The sequence below is a fragment of the Asparagus officinalis genome, chromosome 9 (genome assembly GCF_001876935.1).
Source record: "Asparagus officinalis chromosome 9, Aspof.V1, whole genome shotgun sequence".
Classification (NCBI taxonomy): Eukaryota; Viridiplantae; Streptophyta; class Magnoliopsida; order Asparagales; family Asparagaceae; genus Asparagus; species Asparagus officinalis.
In genome coordinates this window covers 20,038,834-20,058,452 of record NC_033802.1, presented here as the reverse complement: position 1 = coordinate 20,058,452, position 19,619 = coordinate 20,038,834, and the positions used below count along the sequence as shown (strand labels likewise).

Genomic DNA, 19,619 nt, shown 5'->3' with positions numbered 1-19,619 from the left:
TAAAATTATTATCTATCTTCTAGATTGCTGTTAAAAATTAAAATAATTATTATAAAACTAAAAATAAAAGAGTTAGAACACCAGGCCTGAACGGGTGCAGTCGTGATTCACTGCCCTAGAAGATAGAGGACCCGCCTTTTCGTCCTGGCGCAGTCGATCCTCACCCCCTAGCGGTAAAAGCCCCCGGAAACGGCTGACCTCTATACTCGAGCACGAGTAGCAGAGCTTTTGCTCAGACGAAGATAGCTGCCCGAAATATAAGTAAATAGTATTTGAGAAAATTGTTGTTGTGTTTCTTCCGAATGAGCTTCACCTCTTTATATAGCCCTTGCTCTTCTTAACCGTCGCTGGTAGTCCGCAGACGTTACACAGAAATCTCGCGTCTGTTATATGTTTCCATAACTCCCGCAACCGTTACAAACTTGTGTAAAACGTGTCGTGTCGTGTCCCGTTACAAACTTGTGTAAAACGTGTCGTGTCGTGGCGTGCGTGCGCGCGTGTGTGGAGCAACAGCCCAAACAACAGTAGGCCCAAAACACTAACTCAAAGCCCATTGAGATGTGAACCATTATAAACTTTTTGAACTTCTTCTAATTTTCCGATGTTGGACTATTCACAAAGACAAAATTGTCTTGTCATGAACCAAAAGTCTAACAAATTATTGCTTATGCTACAGTAATTTACCGTGTTCTTGACAGGAGTTTTTTAAGTGCAGAATAGTAGATATGATTTCTAATTTTAATCGTAAAATAATTAAACTAAATGTATTAAACTTTTTCAGAGGGAGCCCGTTAAAAATGCAGCTTAGAAAAGAGCAAAGCACGGGTTAGACGCTGGTTATAGACGGTGTAAGTGCGTAGTGAATGAACCTATGAGGTTGTAAGTGCTACTTAGCCCCATTCGTCTTCCTCTCTTTTGAACTAATGCTGCATCTTCAACTACCTCGAGCTCCATTTGGATGCCAGATCTGCGCTAAAATCCTCGAACCCTAGGAATCCATGGACATCCTCATCGCCCAAATCCAAGCGGACCTCCGCTCGAACGACGCCCTCCGCCACCGCCTCGCCAAGCTCATCGCCGACTCCAACAAGGAGATCTCCAAGTGCTTCGACTCCCAAAGCGACAACCTCCGCTTCTCGATCACCGAAACCCTAGGTTGCATTCTCGCGCGAGATGACCTCGTGCTTCTGTGTGAGAATTCTGTCAGTCTGCTGGATCGGGTTTCGAACTGGTGGGCAAGGATTGGGAATAACATGCTGGATAGATCTGATATCGTGTCGAAGATCGCGTTCGAGTCGATCGGACGTCTGTTTCAGGAGTTTGAATCGAAGAGGATGAGTAGGTTGGCAGGGGATAAGCTGATCGATAGTGAGAATTCGCTTGCGATTAGGTCAAATTGGGTGGTGTCGGCGATTGATTTCGTTTGGAAGAAGAGGAATGCTTTGATGGCGAGATCTTTGATCCTGCCGGTTGAGAGCTTTAGGGTTACGGTTTTCCCGTTGGTTTATGCTGCGAAAGCTATGGCTTCAGGGTCGGTGGAGGTTTTTCGGAAGCTTTCGAAGGGTGGGAAGAGCAATGTGGTGGAGAGTGTGGAGAGTGCTGAGAAGGTTGTTGGGGTTTCGGATGTTGTGTCTCATTTGTTGCCATTTTTGAGCTCGTTGGATCCGCCCTTGATTTTTGAGGTGGGGATTAATATGCTGTCTTTGGCTGATGTGCCTGGTGGGAAACCGGAATGGGCTTCAGCATCCATAATTGCGATTTTGACTCTTTGGGATAGGCAGGAGTTTTCGTCTGCTAGGGAGAGTATTGTTAGGGCTGTCGTCACAAACCTTCATCTTCTTGATCTACATATGCAGGTAACTTTTTGGATGAATGGTTTCTTTCTGCTTTATGTTTTTATCAGTTTAAACTTGTATCGTTGTTAAATTTCTAATTGCAAAAAACAAAATGTAGGCAATCTTTCAACCATGACCCTATTATACTTTCTGGAGGAAACCTTTGATATCATTCTCTTCGATTGAGCCAAACAATTTATACTATATCCTTCCGCCGATAGGGCCAAAATGCACTAATTAGAAGAAGTGGTAATATTAGGACTAGAGATTGAAGAGAACTTGTCAAGAAACAATTAAGTTAAATATGATAGTGGTTAACTTAATGAAGGATACAGTCCTTACAGAACTTAAGTAGGATATATGCAAGGTTTTAAATATCGGTTATCGGGGATTTATCGGACAGCCAAAATCCTTATCGGATAGCGGAAATCCGGGATATATCGGGGATAAGTAGTATTTATCGGAGTGATATACTGGATGATGTGTATATATAATATAACAATTAAAAAATATAATCTAATCATGCTTAATGAAATATAAACATACCAAAATGTAAATCATCATGTTTAGAATCATTAACCAATTGTAGAAAGCGAAACTTGCATCATAGCCTTGAAAAAATATAATGTTAGTCAAAATGGGCCGATAATCCCGATAATCCCGATAAAAAAGTCTTACTTATCGGCCGATAAGTGCCGATAACGCCGATAAATCGCCGATAAACCTACAAAAACGATAACCGATTAAAAATCCAATTTATCCTAGCGGAGAGCTCCCAAATCCGATAACTTGGCTGATAATATCGATTATCGGCCGATATTTAAAACAGTGGATATATGCCCTAGAAATTTTGGAGAAAGGGTTTGTTGTTGTTGTTGTTGTTGTCATCTTTTCATTGATTATAGTCTTGAGTGATCTTTTGGACTAGCTATTGCTCCTTGGTTGGTAAATGTGCGAACCACACATCATAATCAGGACATTGGGACACACATTAACTTAGATAATAACAATGTATCAGATCTGTTATCTTTTGACATTTTTTTACTTCTGTTATTCGATGACACCTAAGGTATGTAACTTGTATTCTGCCTGCAGGTTCAATTGTTTAAACGCCTCCTTGTTATGGTGAGGAACTTGAGGGCTGAGTCAGACAGGATGCATGCTTTGGCTTGCATTTGTCGTACAGCCCTTTGTGTTGATCTTTTTGCTAAGGAAAGTGTTCGGAGAGGGCAAAAACCTCTTCCTGGGACAGATATTGCCTCTCTTTTTGAGGATGTGAGAATCAAGGATGATTTGAATAGTGTAACAAGTAAAAGCCTGTTCAGAGAAGAACTGGTTGCTTCACTGGTAGAAAGTTGTTTCCAGTTATCTTTGCCGCTGCCTGAACAAAAGACTTCTGGTACTGAGAGCAGAGTTATTGGTGCTTTGGCTTACGGAACTGGTTATGGTGCATTAAACTGGACAGAACCAGCTCTGGAGGTTGTTGAAGTTTGTAAACCTTGTGTTATTTGGGACTGTGATGGGAGGACTTATGCCATAGACTGCTACCTAAAGTTGCTTGTGAGGCTTTGCCATATTTATGATACAAGGGGAGGTGTCAAAACGATTAAAGATGGGGCTTCTCAGGATCAAATTCTCAACGAGACAAGACTTCGGAATTTACAACTACAACTGATAAAAGATCTTCGCGAGGTTTTTTCTGTAACCATGTTTATAATTGTAAATAAGTTCAATGCATTCTTCATATCATCATTTCTTAGGAAAATAAGAGGAGATTGGTGAATGAATCCCACTCAAATAGGAAACTTTGAAATACTACAGTGCAACTTAGATTTTCAAGGAGCTTAATGATGCAGTCTTTTCATTGGTTTTTTAATCTCTTATTATTATGTGGGTTTTGGTTCTTAAACTCTCTTAATTTGGAAGGTTCACACTTCAAGTTCCTCAAAAGTCAGGTCTCAGCTGTAACCTAATTTTTTGTGCTTCAGTTTGTTTATGCCTTAGGTTGTTTATAATGGTGGAAATTCTAGTGCAATTTTTCTTGTCCAAAATGGAATGCACCATCTATTAGTAGCGCTCTATAAGTGAAGTTGTCATTGCAGGCATTCTAGTTCTTGTTGTAATGGTTCTTCTCACTCATGTACCCTACTTCCCTTCCATGAAGGATCTCATGTAAGTCCAGTCATATGCATGGATTCTCAATTAGGGTCAGTCATACACACCTAGTCATAAGCTTTACCCAGAATGACTTGCCAATATGATCTTAAAAGTTGATGGATGTAAGATTCAAGTGCCAATATAAGATATCATTGAAGCTATTGATTTCCATGGTTTTGCTATCCAGTTGATGCCGTGGTCATCATTAGCATCCATTCTTTTCCAAAACTATGCTACCAATGCCATGGTCATTATTCACATCCATTCTTTTCCAAAACTATGCTACCAATGCCATGGTCATCATTCACATCCATTCTTTTCCAAAACTATGCTACCAATATCATGCTTTTGAGCCATAAACATGATTTTAGTCCAGAGATGAATCCTCATGTTCTGTTTCTTCACCTATCATGAAACTTGCATATGACGCCATTCTAGTAACCTTGGAAGCATTTTTGCTTCTTTTCAGGTTCATACACCAAGAATATGTGCACGCCTGATATGGGCTATTGCTGAACACCTAGATCTGGAAGGTCTGGATCCTCTTCTAGCAGATGACCCAGAGGATCCATTGAACATTATTGTTGCAAACATACACAAAGTGTTGTTCAGCACCGATTCATCTGCAACAAGTTCAAACAGGCTTCAGGATGTGCAAGCTGTACTACTATGCGCTCAACGCGTCGGATCACGAAACGCAAGAGCCGGCCAGCTTCTTAGTAAAGAACTTGAAGATTTTCGTGGTAGTACCTCCGCTGATTCTGTAAACAAGCATCAATGCCGTTATATTTTGCAGACAATTAAGTATGTCATTAGTCACCCAGATAACAGGTCAGTTCTTTAATCATGTTTCTGTAAGGTCTTTAATCCTTGCAGGCTTCTTTTGTTTGTTGTGTTGAATTGTTTTACTATCATATCATTGATCTATTTTCCAGTTCATTGGTCAAAATTTTCCAATTTTCAGTTCATTGGACAAACTTTTCCACTGAGTATTATTCATATTTTTAAAGGGTTTTTTTCATGAGAACCACCTTAAATACAGATGAAATTGATACAAACTACCTTTAATGTTTTTTTAATACAAACCACCTTACATACGTGTTATCCTCTCAATGTCACACTTTTGGGTAAAACCTGATTTCAAAAATATAAAATTACTATAATACCCCTCGTTCTAACCAAATAAAAAAAATAGAGGAGGAGAGGAGGGAAGTTGATCGGGTGGATGACATGAGAGGAGGAAAGGAGGTTGGAGCCAGCAGTGAGAATAGAGAGAGAAGAGGAGGAAGAGGAGGAGAAGAAGGAAGAGGCGAGGAAGGCGAGAATAGAGGAGGTGAAAGGAAAAAGGAGGTTAGGGAGAGGAGAGGAGGAAGAAGAGGAGATTGAGAGGAGAATGAAGGAATGAAAGGGGGGCGGGGGAGATGGAGAAGACGGGGGTAAAATGGGTATTTTAATAAAATTTGGGCTGAATAGTGACGGAGGTGTGACGTTGAGAGGATAACACATATATAAGGTGATTTGTATCAATTTCACTTATATTTAAGGTGGTTCCCATGAAAAACCCCTTTTTAAAGTGATATGTTTTAGCAATCCTAAGAGGTGAAAGTGCACAATCTTCTCATCTGGAGCTCATCTGAGTACGATGACGCCAGCCCAAAATGTTGAACATCAATATGTGACATTGAGCCAATCATAAAGTTATTTTATGAATTGTGATCTTCCTTGAGATGGATTATGGAGTTTTGGTTTATAGATGAAACTTGTTCGAACAAGAAAAAGCTCGGATGATGATTGGTGATTATTAATATCAACATGTGACACTGAGAGCCAGTTGTAAAGTTTTTCCCTCCTTTTTGAACTGTGATCTTCCTTGAGATGGATTATGGAGTTTTAATTTATAGATGAAACTCTGTTTGAACAAGAAAAAGCTTGGATGATGACGGTGATTAATTAGTATCAATTTATTGCCCTTGATCCCATATAAATTTAAATATTTTCATATGTTATACCTCAAATGTTGGCTTCGTGCTGTAGGTTACTGTTGCGAATCTGCAATTACTTTGACAACTACAAAGCTTCACCTTATCACTAGAAGCAAAATGAAACTTTGTCTTCTTTATGTTCTTAGGTTAGCTTCTGCCTACATTATCAGGTCATCATTGTAGTACTTCAATTAAAGGATTGATGGAACAGTGGGGGAAATCTGCTGATTTAAGCATGAGATGATTCATAATATGCAACTTGGAAAAGAAGATTAAGCCTTACTTAACGATTGCAAGATTGTACCTTGGTTTTGGGAGATAATGCTTGAGAATTAAGCAGAAACTCTTTAAGGAGCTAAAACTGGTATAATTCATGCTTCCTAGGTTGACAACAATTCTATGGCTCTAGGTTAGGTTTGACAATATATTATGCTCCATGTATAGCAGTCTTTGGTGATGACAGGTGCAAATGTGGATTTTAGGTAGGCTTAGGATATATAGGTCCTGATGAATGTATCTTTTATTAGGACATGTTTTAGTGTTAGTGAAGTTAAGGTTTGTGCATTTGCATGAGAAATTACAACAAGAGGTAAGGAATGTGGCTATGTTGGCTTTTTCATTCTGGGCATTGACATAAAAAAGAAACATGTATGACATGTAAGCTTTTGATTGTTGTACAATATAAACTATGGTTTGTAACTGTATGACTACATATGTCGTAACAAATTTCTATAGAGTTCTTGTTTCTTTCCAAAGATCTTATGATAATCTAAAAGGATTAGTAAACCTTTAACCCCCCCCCCACCCCCCACCCCCCAAAAAAAAGAAGCTGCTTAGTCTACTGTTTTGGCCCTTACATAAAGGTGTATTGCTCACTTGACTGCAAATTGCTACATTTCATTGTAACTATTGTGTTCTTTTAGGTTATCGTTATCCTTTTTTTTATTTTTGCTTATTTTATTTTTTAGGTCATGCAACAAACTAATGAAATTTAATAAATTTTGAGTAATTATTATATTCTTCTCAGATGGGCTGGCGTAAGTGATACTACAGGAGACTACCCATTCAGCCACCACAAGCTCACAGTTCAGTTTTTTGAAGCATCTGCAGCACAGGATAGAAAATTGGAAGGATTAGTTCACAAGGCCATTCAAGAGCTTTGGAGGCCTGATCCTAGTGAATTAAACCTTCTCCTAACGCAAGGCACTGATTCCACATATCTTAAAGTACCTCCCAAGGCATTTACTCTCACTGGTAGTAGTGATCCTTGTTATGTTGAAGCATATCATTTGGCAGATTCAATTGATGGGAGAATAACAATGCATTTAAAGGTTCTCTTCTGACCAACGCCGTTTCTTGAATTAACTTTTTTAACTGGTTCTGATGCAACATAATGTTACTGTTTATAGCTTTCTCTATGTTTACTGTCCATTGCCTCTTAACTTTCTTATGTTGCAACTAGCTATACTAGACAAAATAATTCATTACTTATTAATTCACCGCTTCTTAGCGGACCTTACTTTTGTGGAAAATGTTTGAACATGATGTGACTACTTTGTTAAATTAAAGGCTTAATTTCACTTAAATAGTTTAGAGTTTACTTGCCTTTGCATTTATACACCCTATCTTTTATTTTTTACATTTAATATCGTTAAGTTTTTTTAAAATAGCATGTTACCTCCTTGCGTTTGCCTGTCACTAGACTTTCACATGACAAAAAAATGTCAAAAAACACCCTAGAAGTTTACTAAAATAACTAAAAAACCCTCATCTCTCCTTCTATGACACCACAGAAGTTTACTAAAATAACTAAAAAACCCTCATCTCTCCTTCTATCTCTCCGTCCGCCTAAGTTTAAGAAAATGGGTAAGAGCCAAACCTCCTTCATTGGGCTTAATTGACAAACTTTATCTCTCTCAGGGAGCACAAACAACATCCTGAGCTTGACAAGAAAACTAACTTGTATAAAAGTAACAAACATTGCTCATCTCAAATTCTGCTTGGACCTAGAAGCAGGAAAAGCTCCATCTCCCCCACTTGGGCTTTCTCTCTGTTCATTGCTTTCTTCCTCTTTTTTGGAAGGAGAGTTGAGAGTTCGAATGGGGAAGTTCAGACAATGGGCTTTGTTGTTGGTGAGGAGAGTGTGGGCATCAGGGGAGAAGAGGGAAGATTGGGGGGTAAGAGAAACTGAGGGGAGAGGATTTTAAAGAGGGTTAGGAATGGAAAGCAATTGGAGGGAGGTTTTAGATTTGGTTAGAGAAAGGAGGCCATTGATGGTAGGTTCCAGTAGAGCGTGGGCTCCCTCCCGCTACCCTAACAAGACCCTTGATGCGGCAACCCATCGCCAGCGACCCTCCATTGCCGACATCTCCCTCACTCCCTCTATCTCTAAAAGGGTATTTTCATCCATTCAACGAAAAACTAGATATTAATTTGATTACACAGTGGGAAACAATAGCGTATATAAATGTAAAAAAAATAAAGGGTACATAACAGCAAATGTGAGCAAGCTATAAGGTATTTAATTGCTATTAAGCCTATATTAAATGTCTACCCTACTATTATATCGTATCTTTGTGTCTTAATTTTTTTAAACCCCAGATTGTTTTAGATGTGATTTAGATGTATCCATAGGTGTGATTTAGACGCGTCCCTTAAAATACAAGCACCAAACTTCCACTTCAGTCTGAGCTAAGATTACTCCTTGGCGCAAGAAATCTTAGGCTACAGAAGATTATGTTGTTTTATTTTTCATCCTAATTTCATTGATAATTTGTTCCTATTGTGCTACCTATTTAGGATAAAATACCGTATCTTGACTAATAGAACTTGCTACATATTCTAAAATTGACTGAGCTAGAACTTAGTATTGTGTATTTTTGTACTTCATCCTAATTTCATAGATAATTTGTGCTTATTTTGCTATTTATTCAGGATTAACTACTGTATCTTCCGAGTTCTGATCAAGAAAACTTGTTGCAGATTCTAAACTTGACTGAGTTAGAACTTAATAGGGTGGATATCCGGGTTGGACTGACTGGAGCACTATACTATATGGATGGATCTCCCCAAGCAGTTCGGCAATTGCGACATCTTGTCTCACAGGTTTGTTCATGACACTCAAGTCTGCATTTATATACGCGTGTCACCATTTTATGTATTTCCATGCCTTTTTCTGCGGATAATACGACTTGACCAATTTATCCTGTTGATTTGAGGTTTGAGAGTTGATATGTTTCTTCTTGACTAGTCGAGTAATTAGAGTTGATATGCTTCTTCTTGACTATTCGAGTACTTAGAGTTAATTTATCTGGGTTAATTTACTGGTTGCACTATTTTTATTCCTTGATCATTCTACTGCAAGAAAGCTTTCATGATTTGTACTGAAAAATCAATGAGTAAAATTTAATCAGTAAGATTATGTGAACAAAATGAAATATTTAAAAACAATTCAGCCAAAACTCAAGTTGTTAATGACTCTGATGTTATCAATATGCGAGGCACAATGGGGAGCACAAAACCTTTTTACACGCGTGTGCAAGGTGTAATGCTATACGCATACCTGAGTGAAGTGAGGTGCATACTGCGCACATAATTTTTCAAGGTAGATAATCAAGCATGAAAATACATGTTTATGAATTCTGATATAGAAGTATGTCAAAATAAATAATATCTACTACCAAACAACGAATAAGATTCTAAGTCATAATGCTAACACATCCAACATAGTAGTAAAGATTATAATTTTCCAAATCAAAAGTCAAATCAAGACAAATATCTCAACAAAGTCAAATAGTAAAGGAGAAGGAGTTATGATCCTCAATCAGGCTACTAAAGATTCCTAAGGGTGAAGTTTTCATTTTAGAGCAGGGGTTATCGGGCATAAAGATCCGATTAAAATGTCAAAGAATACAAAACTGTGAGGTTATGCATTGCATGCACGTTGTGTAAAGCGCCCTCAAGAAGCTCGTTTATGAGGTGTAAAAAGGTGCTACCACATTAAATGCAGGGCGCTTCGCCACTACCCCTACATTGCAGGGCACATGAGGCGCAATGAGGCATGCACCTTTGATAATATTGATCATATCCCTTTTCCATTAAATCCTTGAGCTTTAAGCAATGTACCTTTTAATGTATATGAGACAACCATATCAAAGGGATATAAACACATAAGAGTTATAACTATTTTCACTTCGTGAAACCTATTTATAGGCTTTTAAATTTTACCGTGCTCGGGTAGCTCACACAATTAGTAACCAAATTTATTCATCTGATTTACCAGTTTTAGTTTACTGAAAGTGGTCTTCTCCCCTCTCTCAGCTAGATTTCTTATTTCACCATCTAATACATACATAAATGTGATAAATATATCCTTTCTGAGGTCAGGATGCAATTGGTATTGTTATGTGCAACACAATATTTGTAAGGACCAGTAACTAATTTTCTTTCTGTACGTACCATTTAATACATAGGTAAAGGGAGCAATTTGAAGTAAATCACTTTCCTTTCCTGAGAAAAAGTACTATGTTGTATTTAGCATATATCAAAAATAATAAAAAGTTGTATTTCTAATTGTTTGTTGTTCGAACATATAACCAAAAAAGTTTATAATGAAGTGAAATTTATAAAGTTGGTCTTGTTAATGACCTTTCACTAGACTCTTCCAAATTTCTGAAACAAAAAACATCTTTCATATTACTTTAGTTGTCACGACCCCAATTTTCAAACCTAAAAGGAATATTGGAGCCGGACTAAACATGTGAAAATATCCTCCAAAAATCTACATTCATCAAAAGACCACCAAAATAATCTCATCACTGAAATAAAACCAGCAACATATATTCTCTATAATCTAAAAGTCAATATTAATCTAGTTAACTTGAGATAAACAAATATTCCTCAATTTGTAATAAAAGTCAACTAAAGAGAAATATTCCATTATTACAAAGCTTCCAATTATCAACTACACATCAAAGACTTTATTCAACCTTCACCTAAAAAAAAAGTAGCAATTTATAAATTTTATTCTTTGCTCCCTTCTAATAATTTAGGAACCACCAACTCCACCTAATCTCGAGTCTCTGAAAAGAATGAATATAACACAATAAGTTCACAACTCAATAAGTGGATAAATTCATGCATTAAACACTTGTTTTGAAAACTAAAATAATTTGACTTGATAAGCAAAATATTAAAATAGTATAAAATCATAATGCAATATTTTTTTAAAATATATTCATGCAATGTAAATAAGCAGATCACGTCTCAATACGGTTAACACTTCGATACTCCAGTTGATTTGGCAAACCCCACTATTATATAGCCCGTGGTCGGGACGATGAGACCCAAATTTGACCTCTTAGCGTTAAAATAAAAAACCTCATAAAGGCACATTGAGCCCTGTTTAGATGACTTACGTATTCCTGACATATACTGGTATATTGACTTAATATGCATATATTTTATGATAAATGAACAAAGTTCATATAACTAAATATTTATAAAAAATGCCTAAGGACAACCAATGGTGAAATCAACAACATATGCATCTCAATATACTCCTATATGAAAAAGACATGATTATCGACAAAGTAAAATAAGCTTAAGCTTATACCAAACTATCCATGAGCATCACAAAATCAAATCAATCAACAAATGATATACCAGTAAATCATACAAAGGATGTAATCCATCAAGAACAAATCTACATATTTTTAATATAATTTTATATAAAAAATACGTAGCGCACAATGCATAAATTCACCACTTACTGAATACATCGAAATCCAAATTCTGCACACAACACCTATGTGGAAATCTCTACCCTATGGAATATACATATAATTATATAAGTATTAGTATTGCACTATCACACCCTTATTAAAGAATTATATATATTAAAGGTACAAGGGATCAGTCAAACAATTATATCCTACAAAGGATAAGATCAGGAAACCTCATACTTTAGAATAGGAATAAAATCAAAATTTGAAAATTAAGATTATTGCACCTCTCTCGCTGGATAATTAAAACTTATTGCACATGAGAAGGCTTTATAAGAAATTATAGCTATGGATAAATGATGGTAGGTTATAGCAAGGTTTTAAATATCGGTTATCGGGGATTTATCGGACAGCCAAAATCCTTATCGGATAGCGGAAATCCGGGATATATCGGGGATAAGTAGTATTTATCGGAGTGATATACTGGATGATGTGTATATATAATATAACAATTAAAAAATATAATCTAATCATGCTTAATGAAATATAAACATACCAAAATGTAAATCATCATGTTTAGAATCACTAACAAATTGTAGAAAGCGAAACTTGCATCATAGCCTTGAAAAAATATAATGTTAGTTAAAATGAGCCGATAATCCCGATAAAAAAATCTTACTTATCGGCCGATAAGTGTCGATAACGCCGATAAATCGCCGATAAACCTACAAAAACGATAACCGATTAAAAATCCAATTTATCCTAGCAGAGAGCTCCCAAATCCGATAACTTGGCTGATAATATCGATTATCGGCCGATATTTAAAACAGTGGGTTATAGAACAAACTTGAAACTAGACAATTGAAAGTAAAAGAAGCATCAACTAGTTTTGGTCAAAGGCTTGCGTCGAAATTAAATCTTTCAATCAAAGGATCAAAGCATGTATTTTCATATTCATGTACTTGTAACAGGCTTTATACCTTGCTGATCCTTCCCGATCCAAGCACTTTGTCTTCATTTAACGCCTAAGATTATTCTTTTCTTTTTTCTCACTATTATTTTTTTAACCACTGAGGAGAAAAGAAACACCCGAGACAAAAGATAGGCGGTTATAGAAATTTACTTGGTATAGGGTTTTCTATATTTTAGATCTTATTTACGTTAAACCCCTAGAAAAGCTCTATTACAAATATTACTGTGCCTATTGTCATTATAGCCCTTTAAACCCTCTTGTAATCTAATATTTACAAACAACATTTAGTAGTTCGTACAAACACAAAATTGTACTTCTTATAGTCTGGAAATTAGGTTTATTACATTAGTAGGAGGAATTCATATCTATTGCATCAGACATGATCCTGTATTTAACCACATATCAAAAGGGATAATAATTATGTTGCTATATAGCACACATTGAGAATGGCGTAGATTGCTCAGTGAGACTCCTGTGAATGGTCACTCACTACTTACTTGAATCTCTTTCCTTCTTTGAGAAAAAAGTACTATTGTGTTTTCCACAGATCTAAAACAATGAAACATTATGTTTCTAAATGTGTATTGTTCAAACATATACGTAAAAAGTTGATAATGAAGTATAGTTTCTAAAGTTAGTCCTTGTTAACAGCCTCTCACTAGAATATTCCAGATTTATCAAATAAAAAACATCTTTGATGTTGCTTTAGTACGAGCAACGCATATCTATTGCATCAAGCATGCACCTGTATCTAACCGCATATTAAAAGGGATAATAATGAAGTACATTATGTTTCTAAATGTGTGTTGTTCAAACATATACGTAAAAAGTTGATAATGAAGTATAGTTTCTAAAGTTAGTTCTTGTTAACAGCCTCTCACTAGAATATTCCAGATTTATCAAATAAAAAACATCTTTGATGTTGCTTTAGTACGAGCAACGCATATCTATTGCATCAAGCATGCACCTGTATCTAACCGCATATTAAAAGGGATAATAATGAAGTACATTTTCTGAAGTTGGTCTTCTTGTTAATGACCACCACTAGAATCTTCCAGATTTCTCCAAAATAAATAAATAAATAAATAAAAATCTTTGATATCACTTTATTACAAGCAATGCGGATCTATCACATCAAGCATGAACCTGTATCTAACCACATATCAAAAGGGACACCTGTATTTAACCACATATCAAAAGGGGCAATAATTATGTTACTAAAACATTTGAGAATGGAGTAGATTGCTTAGTGAGGCTTTTGTGAATGATCTCTCACTACTTACTAGAATCATTCAGATTTCTCAAAGATAAAACATGATATATGTTGACTTTATGGCTCTTAACCACATGTTGGTGATTGATGGTAAGTGATAGAACTTCAAAGCACAAGAAGCGATTGTGTAAGCTCTTGGAAGTTGAAACTTTAATAACTGTTAGGAAAATCAAATGCAAACCATCATCCCTAGAGCTTCATGATAATTCATCTGGTCTTATAGCACACAAACTGTTCTTTGTCATGTGCAAATGGATACTGGCATCTGCAGTTATAATAAATGAAATGTCCAAATATCTAACCAGCTCTCTCAGGTTAACATAGGATTAATGAACTCAGTCAAGAAATAATGGGGATAAACAATATTGATCTGCTGTTTGTTAAACTTTTTAGCTATATCTTAAACATGAGCATAGAAAGAGATGTAAGGAACATGTGCAATGATCATGCTAAAATTTTCTTTATAAACATAGTATTGGGAGGGGTGTCAAAAACATGAGCAATCATCAGACCAGAATTTTTCTGGAACATCTCTGGTGCACATACTTCTAATATGTGGTCCAAGATCACTTCAAGAGTGCATTGTCAAGATATTGAATTCATATGGTAACTCTTTTCCTCTGATAAAAATTAGATCCAAACAAGTTTAATAAACATGCCATTCATTTTCTTTTAAAACGTTAGTAGGTTCATTTAGCTTCAAGCTTAGACAACTTTTACATTCAAAACTCAGAACTAGAAAGCATTCATCAATCCATTGTCACCTCGAAAGCTTGAATTGCTCAAGTGCTCATTTTTTTTTTATCCATACATTTAGCTGTATGATTCTGTTCCCTGCCTTAGTCAGGAACAACCCGCTAGTGCTCCTTTATGAATGGCTTTTCCTAAATAGATAAGGTGACTACTTAATTTATGTATATCAGGTATCGTTCCACTGTAGTTATTTCGATCCTCTCAAGTTACATGCATCCCGAGCCTGAGGTATTCCTTCTGTTCCCATCTCTTGTGTCAGATGGGCATTATAACTTGTAACTGTTTGGATAGGCTTTGGATGCGGTATCTCAATTGATATCCTTCCTAGAAATTCTTCAGTGTATTTAAGGTTATAAAAATAAATGTAGCACTTTCCTTCGTTGATCACCAACTTACTGGGTTCGGATACAAAAGAGGGTAGGGGAGGGAAATGATTATAATAATCCCAAAGGAAGGGGGAGTGAGAAGGGAGGGAAATGATAGAAATAATTGTGTTTGTATAGACAACTAGGGGAAGTGAGGGTAAATTATGGTTTGTGTTTGCTTAGAGTAAGAAATAGGGAAGGAGGGAGACTAAGTGACAAATATGACTTAAGTCTAGGGATAGTATTGGAATTTTAAAAAAAGATCACTTAAAACTCAATCCCTCCCCTTCCAATCTGTCCACTTTTGGAGGGTTAGGAAAGTGAGGAAATTTGCTTCTTTTTAACCCCACAACCCTTCCCCTCCCTAAAAAAATGTAAACAAATACAACTTTTGGGTGGTTAGCATTGTAACCTTTCCAGCTTCTCCTGTCTCCTCTTAAAAAAAAGCTGTCCAAACCAAGTTGAAGCAGTGAAGCCCCATGACACAAGTTAAGGTTGAAGAAATCCTACAATTTTATTTGAAAAAAGCAAGACCATGCTCCCCAATGCACCACTGATCTTTTTTCGCTTCCCCACTATTTGATGTTCATGTTTCATAAATCCACCTCAATTAATTCCGTAATTATGTGATAAACTCACCTTATGGTGTGGAAACTCCATATCTGCTTATGTAAGCTGCTGGTTATCTAAGAAGCAGAAACATCATTTAGGAAAATTAATCTAGAGAGAAGGATAATTAGGTCTTACATGAGTTTCTCTATTTAACGTGTGATTGTGTGAATAATGCAAAGCTAGCTAATGCCCTTTCATGATTCTCATAGTTTGAAGAGTTGTATGTATTTTAACAATAACAACAACAACAAAGCGTATATCTCAAATATTTGGGTCGGCTACCTGGATCCTATTCTTCCGTTTCACTCTATTATGGGTCATTTCCTTCATTAAATTAACCATTATTATATCCTTCTTAATTGCTTCCAATCAAGTTCTTTTAGGTTTACCTCTAGACCATTTTGCCCCTATTAACTATAATATTCACTTTTTCTAACCGGTGTACTAAGAGGTCTCTGTTGTACATGACGAAAGCACCTTAGTCAATTTTCTCGCATTTAATTATCAATATGAGCAACCTCTAATTTATTACGGATGCATTCATTTCTTATTCTATAGTGTATACCCACAAGACTAACGTAACATTCTCATTTCCGCTATACTAATTTTTTTATATATATTGTTTTTTAATTGCCTAATATTCAGATCATAAAGCATTGTTAGTCTTATAACCATTCTAGGGAATTCTCCTTTCAGTCTCAGATATTCTGCGATCACATAAGAATTGCATTAATTAATTATGGCATTTGCATTTTGTTTCAATTGTAGGATCCAGTCCTCAGCAGTGTAACTGTTGGAGTCTCACATTTTGAGAGATGTGCCCTTTGGGTTCAAGTGTTATACTACCCGTTTTATGGAAGTACTGCTGGAGATTACGAAGGAGATTATGAAAGTGAAGATCCTCAAATCTTGCGACAGAAGAGAACCCTAAAGTCAGAGCTTGGAGAGCCAGTGATCTTAAGGTGTCAACCTTATAAGATTCCACTGACTGACCTTCTCTTGCCTCATAAATGTTCGCCTGTTGAATATTTTCGACTGTGGCCAAGTCTACCAGCTATCCTGGAGTACACTGGTACGTACACTTACGAAGGAAGTGGCTTTAAGGCTACCGCTGCACAACAAAGTGAGGCATCCCCGTTTCTGAGTGGACTGAAATCCCTTTCGTCGAAGCCTTTCCATCCAGTTTGCTCACACATAATTCGTACAGTTGCAGGGTTTCAAGTGAGTTCCTCATCTGTTCATTGTTAGTATGTTATTGGTCTATGCTTTATAGAATTTCTCAGCTTGTTGGTAGTACATCAGATATATCTCCTAATGAAGTTTCTCAGTTTCTAAGTTCCTCTTAATGGTAAAATGCCTATATGACTAAATGCTGGAGTTACTATTAGTTTTGAGTATAGGTGGGCCACATATTTGGGGTGTATTGCTAGCCTGGCACATCCCTATCTTGGATGTGTACCATACTGACATGTCAGCGACACACCAGCCAACCAGGAGTTGTTTGCTTCCATGCGATTGGTGGGGATTTTTCCAACTTTGCATTGAGAAATGGGACACGCTAAGTTTGCAGTTCTGGATTTTTGTGAACCCATTGTTTGTTGGTATTTTTCATACGATAAATTTGGGGTTTCCACGTAGGATAGATGCATCAACTATAATTCTCTATAATTGTGTTGGATTTCAGTGGTATTTATGATTTTAGTCAGATGTCAACAAAATTCAAGTGAAAGCAAATAAAACTTTTGTTGGATTTTATCCTTCATGCGATTTATTTTTAATATTCATTGCAAACAAACAAGATTTTTTAAGTATGGATTTTTCAAAGCCCCTTACATGTGTCAAAATCCTTTGAGATGCAATCCACAAACCAAATGACCCCTATGTGGACGGACATATCACACCTTGTATACTTGTTAGTTTTTCCTAAGAAATTTCAGTATTAACATCACTAATCTTGTTATTTTCCCAATCTTCTCACTGACAGTTATGCTTCGCTGCTAAAACTTGGCACGGTGGCTTCTTGGGAATGATGGTCTTCGGCGCTAGTGAAGTAAGCAGAAATGTGGACCTTGGAGATGAAACCACCACCATGATGTGCAAATTTGTTGTGCGCGCATCTGACTCATCAATCATAAAGGAAATAGGGTCAGATGTGCAAGGCTGGCTCGATGACATAACCGATGGCGGAGTTGAATACATGCCTGAAGATGAAGTGAAGTCTGCTGCTGCTGAAAGGCTGAAAATTTCAATGGAGAGAATAGCTTTGCTTAAAGCAGCCAGGCCTAAACCTCAACCCCCAAAGATAGAGGAAGAAGAAGAAAATGAGGAAGATAAGAAGAAAAAGGAGGATGTTGATGAAAATGGATTACCGAAAGGACCCTCCACGATATCGGCTCCTACTGCAGAAGAGGTAGAACACCGAGCTCTTCAGGCAGCCGTGATTCAAGAGTGGCATATGTTGTGCAAGGAAAAAGCTGTTAAAGTTAACTAGTTTCGAGTTTTCTCGATGTTTTTTGTTGATGTACTTTTTGTAATCTATTCTTTTGTTGATAATGGGGTTTTTTTCCCATACAGGTTTGAAAGTACTAGTTGTTTGTTGAGTTATGAGAATTTAGTGATCATTGTTTGAGATATGTATTACTATGAGTTACACGACTGTTGAATCTGTTGTAAGAGCATTTCCAATGGTACGTCATTCCTCTAAAAATGGCGTACCATTGGCTCCAATGGGGGAACTGTAGCACTCTTTATATTAAGAGGGTGCTATAGTGACACTCCATATTTGAAGGGTTTTGGCTCATATAGAGGGATCCCTTTAAAACACTATTCATATATTTTAATTTTAATTTTGCACTCTCATCTCATTTATAACTTTTCATAAATACCAGTTGTATCTTTGAATATAATTAAACTAATTATTTAACTTAATATAATTTTAAATTTACTCGTTTATTTTAAATAAAAATTATATCATTGAAATTGATTTGTCAAAACCTTCAAAATGAGACTAATATTTAATGATTTTAATATTGATGTAAGGAAACATGCATTTTTTGAGAGGAAAAAGCAACAAATCATTAGCAGAAATAGCGGTGATTTTCAATTTGATAGTTTAACTCATGTTTTAGGAGGAACTGGATATTGGGGACGTCATTGACTCATTGGGGTCCGTCAGGGTATCAGTACGGCACCGGTAGGTATGGAAATGATCTACCGAAATTTTAGTTTGTTGTTATCGTATTTTACTTATATAATGTAATTTTTGTATTTCTGAATGTAGTTCCTTTTGGGCGGGTTATATAGATCCTCACGTATTTGTTTTATTAATGAATATTTTTATTTTATTATATTAAAATAAACTAATTTAAAAATTACTCTAAAAATATTCAATATTAATCCCATTTAAAAGATTTCGGCGAGACTATTCTAAAGATATAATTTTTGTAAAAAATGTTAAGTTTTAATTATTTTATTTACATCATTAGTTTGTTAATGATAGATTAATTAATATAAATATAGAGGGCATCATTAGAGCACAACTGTTGCAAACCCTCTATATTTGAGAAATCTTGGAGAATATTCTCTTCAAACCCTCTAAATATAGAGTATACCATTGAAGATGCTCTAATAGAAATAGTTGATTTGCTGAGGGATTTAATGTACATTGTAAGGCGTGGGGGGCTATGATGGTAACTGAAGAACCCTGGACTACATTTGCTGTGGCAATCAGCGTATTTTTATATTCTCTAGGGCATTTGTCACTAGTTGTCTATTATTCGCTTCAAACAATAAGAAAGAATTTTAGTACCATTGTTTTAAGTAAAACAAGAAAGAATTTGACTTTTCAATCTATATTGGTATAAAAATAATGATGCACTTAAATATGTTCAGTCACACCAAAAAATTGGTGAAAGATACATAATGCAACATGAATCACGAGTTATAT

The 19,619-nt window shown here is 36.1% G+C and overlaps 1 protein-coding gene across 2 annotated transcripts; it reads left to right on the top strand.

The window, feature by feature from the left end:
- On the top strand, positions 838-18,305 carry LOC109823628 (protein TPLATE). 2 transcript variants are annotated; one of them, XM_020389911.1, is made up of 7 exons: positions 838-1,856; positions 2,931-3,527; positions 4,462-4,823; positions 7,002-7,305; positions 8,957-9,079; positions 16,442-16,894; positions 17,062-17,220. In XM_020389911.1, exons 1-7 carry the CDS (start codon positions 999-1,001, stop codon positions 17,065-17,067), a joined length of 2,703 nt encoding a protein of 900 aa, XP_020245500.1. In that variant the 5' UTR covers positions 838-998; the 3' UTR covers positions 17,068-17,220. The 2 variants fall into 2 exon arrangements, with proteins under 2 accessions (XP_020245500.1, XP_020245499.1); XM_020389910.1 differs by lacking the exon at positions 17,062-17,220 and adding an exon at positions 17,658-18,305 and having other exon boundaries at positions 840-1,856.